Source organism: Triticum aestivum, chromosome 6D, assembly GCF_018294505.1.
Source record: "Triticum aestivum cultivar Chinese Spring chromosome 6D, IWGSC CS RefSeq v2.1, whole genome shotgun sequence".
NCBI lineage: Eukaryota > Viridiplantae > Streptophyta > Magnoliopsida > Poales > Poaceae > Triticum > Triticum aestivum.
Window position 1 is genome coordinate 449,379,581 of NC_057811.1, and position 3,354 is coordinate 449,382,934.

At 48.6% G+C, this 3,354-nt stretch overlaps 1 protein-coding gene across 1 annotated transcript; it reads left to right on the forward strand.

The window, feature by feature from the left end:
- The first annotated feature begins 962 nt into the window (after positions 1-962).
- LOC123141925 (aspartic proteinase nepenthesin-1-like) lies at positions 963-2,696 on the forward strand. The gene is made up of 2 exons (XM_044560987.1): positions 963-2,346; positions 2,462-2,696. The coding sequence occupies exon 1, from the start codon at positions 1,031-1,033 to the stop codon at positions 2,276-2,278; it is 1,248 nt and encodes a 415-aa protein (XP_044416922.1). The 5' UTR covers positions 963-1,030; the 3' UTR covers positions 2,279-2,346; positions 2,462-2,696.
- Positions 2,697-3,354: the final 658 nt, after the last annotated feature.

Consider the following 3,354-nt stretch of genomic DNA (forward strand, 5'->3'; position numbering starts at 1 on the left):
AATTGGCTCGTTCTATATAGTCAGTCATCAAAATAGGTTTTGGCTTGTATCCTCCTTGTAGTGTTGCTAATGTATTTATCAACTGGTTGCATGGGATTGATCACAGGTTTAGAACTCTTCTCAGGGTGGGAGCGCTTGCCGTTATTTGGTCGCTTTGGCTATGTAGAAACGATAAGGTTTACGATGATAAAAGTACTTCTCTGATGCAGGTTATCTACAGATGTACCGGGACTCTTCGTTTATGGTCCTCTCTACAACGCATGAAGAATCGAGACCTGTTTACGGAGGTGTGTACACGATTGGAGGCTACGGCGAGGGATACTTTTACCCAACATGGATGGCAGCATGATCTTAGGATTGACCCCCCTATGCTTTAGGCGTTATACGGACTCTATGTCTTTTTGTATTTCGCCTTTTTATTTTTCATTTGTGTAAATCAGAACAAAACTTTTGGATTCTCTTTCGCCTATCGGCCGGCTTTAAACAACCTTCACATTTCCTGCTGAGATCCCAAGTCTCCAAGTGGGCCCTCTTGGCCACCTAAGACCTTGGCTTTTTAGAGAATCCCGCTCCTGTGTCGTAGGACTTGTAGCTCGGCAGTCCACCGGTAACAACAAGTACTAGCTTAACATGGGGAGGCGGCGAGTTAGTAGCAGTAGGTGGCAAAGTGGCTTTATTACCTATTCCATTAGGAACCGCAGATTAGAGGATTTTATTTGGCTGTGTGCATCTTAGTTATGCAGGGTGTAATACTTAAATCTTTTAAGTAATATACCCTTTTTGGAAAAAGATGCTAAGTAGCCCGATCGGTAGGTTGCCACGATGAAAACTCCAACAACAATGCCATGCACACCAAGATTGTTTCCAACGATTGTAGGGCTTGTTAAGATGGCCAAAATTGCATGGTATAACTAGAACTTGGATGTAGACCTGAAACAGTTGCATCTATTTAATCTGCTCATCAACTCATACACATACGCACAACGAACTGAGAACGTCAATACCACTTACCAAATCAAGTTCAGGAAGGATGGCGAGGCTCCTGGTTGCACTGGTGTGTGCGTACTTGACAACGACCGTCGGAGCTAGTCTCCGGCTTGAGCTCAGTCGGCTGGAAGCGAAGGCAAGTTCACTTGCAACCGTGCGTAGGGCGATCGCGCCCGTCCGCTGGAGGCAAGGATGGCACGTCACCGAGTACCGGATCGGCGACCCTCCGCAGCCGGTCCAATCCATTATTGATGTCGGCAGCGGCCTGGTGTGGACGCAGAGCGCGACGTGCCACCCCCGCTGCATCAGCCAGGATCTCGACTGCTACAACCCCGACCGGTCGCGCTCCGCGCACAGCGTGCCTTGCGACAACAGGACGCTGTGCGCCGCGGCGCATGCTGGTCGATGCACGGGCCACAACGCCGCCTGCACCATCATGGCCAAGAACGGCGCCGAAGGCATTGAGCTCTGGGACCTCGCCGGAGATCTCGGCGTGGACGTGTTCACCTTCGGTTCTGAGAAGGTAACAATCGCGTTCGGACGCATGCGTGAGATTAAACTATTCAAGCCAGAGATCTTAGGGGGAGCTTCCGGCGTCATCGGCCTCGGGAAGGGACCGCTCTCGCTGGTCTCCCAGCTCGGGCACACCAAATTCTCCTACTGCTTCACCGAGGACGTCAACGCCACCAGCCACTTGGTCATCGGTTCCTCCGCCGTCCTCGGCGACGGGCCAGTAACATCCATACCGTTCGTCGTCAACCCGAGCGAAGAGCCCTACAACACTTTGTACTACGTACCTCTGATTGGGTTGTCAGTGGGTAACGTCAGACTGGCTATCCCTACCGCGGCGTTCAACATGCGGCGGGCCTCGCCATGGCTGTGGACCGGCGGAACGATCATCGACTCCTGCATCGAGACCATGTTCCTCGTCGACGTGGCATACAAGGCGCTGAGGCAGGAGGTGGCGAGGCAGATGGACAGCAGTCTCCTGCCGACGACGAGCGAGTGGCCGGAGTACTGCGTCGACCGCTGGGATGTGGGTGCGGTGCCGCCTTTAGTGCTGCACTTCGGCGACGGCGCAGACTTGGTGCTGCCAGCGACAAATTACTGGATGCCGCTCGCGGATGACAGGACGTGCATGGTCGTGTACAGCTCGGCGGAGAGGAATACGACGCTGCCGATGAATGAGACGACGGTCATAGGCAGTTACATGCAGCAGGACATGCACGTTCTCTACGACATCGGTAAGGGCGAGATCTCTTTCCAGGCAGCTCACTGCAGCTCCATGTAATCGACTCGACGTACCAACGCAAGCCTACCTATATATACTATATATATATATGCTCCCTCCATTCTTAAATATAAGTCTTTTTAGAGATTCCACTATGAACTACATACGAAGCAAAATGAGTGAACCTACACTTTAAAATATATCTATATACATCCGTATGTAGTTTGTAATGGAATCTCTTAAAAGACTTACATTTAGAAACGGAGAGAGTACTACTTAAGTCAATATAAGTGCCCAATTAATAGTTAAGCAGTTCATGCTTTATAAGTGGCATGGAGTTGTAGTCCTGCGCACCTCGGCTGGGAGCCAAGGACTGCGCTGTATTTACTGTACGATGTTACACACTTACACTGTGATGTTAAATAAGTGAGAAAATAAAAAAGAAGGAAGAAAACGACGCAAATTTACAGCGTCACAAGCTCCGGTGTGTTGTGATTGTGTGTACTTCTCTCCAAAGTGTTCCCCGTGCCCCGTGAAAGTATGTTTTTTTAAAGGAGAAAAGACCCCTGCCTCGGTTTCAGATTGATGTATACAGCCACCTTATTGATTAAAAGTTCAAAATCAAAGTCTTAGGTTCAGTATTGGCTCACAGAAGGAGCACAAAAGCAGTAAAGATACAAAAATGCCACAACGGGCTAAAAACAGGCCAAGATGACTAAACAGATGGCCTGTTATTAGATTGACATCCAAACCGGTTGTAGACAATCTGTGCTACCGTCTACGGTCGGTTGCACCCAACAGCCAAAAAGCTCCCCGAAGTCCGAATGAGTGAGTAACGACCACATACGGATCCAAACAGTGGCCATGTGAAAGTATGTGCATGTGATTCTTTCAACAGATCGACGTGATGCATGTGGTGTGTTAAATTTTACAAGCTGGTTAAGATATATTATTGGATTTAGGTTTATATTTTGTGCTGATTCTTAGCTCAAGTTTAATTTTCTAGATTTGCTAATTCTCACCTCGATGACAATTAGCTATGTCTTAGCTAAGTTTTTCACCACACGATTTAGCTACGGTAAAATTCACGCAATCTATTTGATCCCACGCATGCTTTATTTTGGACGCTAATATCT

What these genes read in the sequence shown, in the direction of transcription:
- LOC123141925 (XM_044560987.1), top strand. Translation starts at nt 1,031, where the DNA reads ATGGCGAGGCTCCTGGTTGCACTGGTGTGTGCGTACTTGACAACGACC.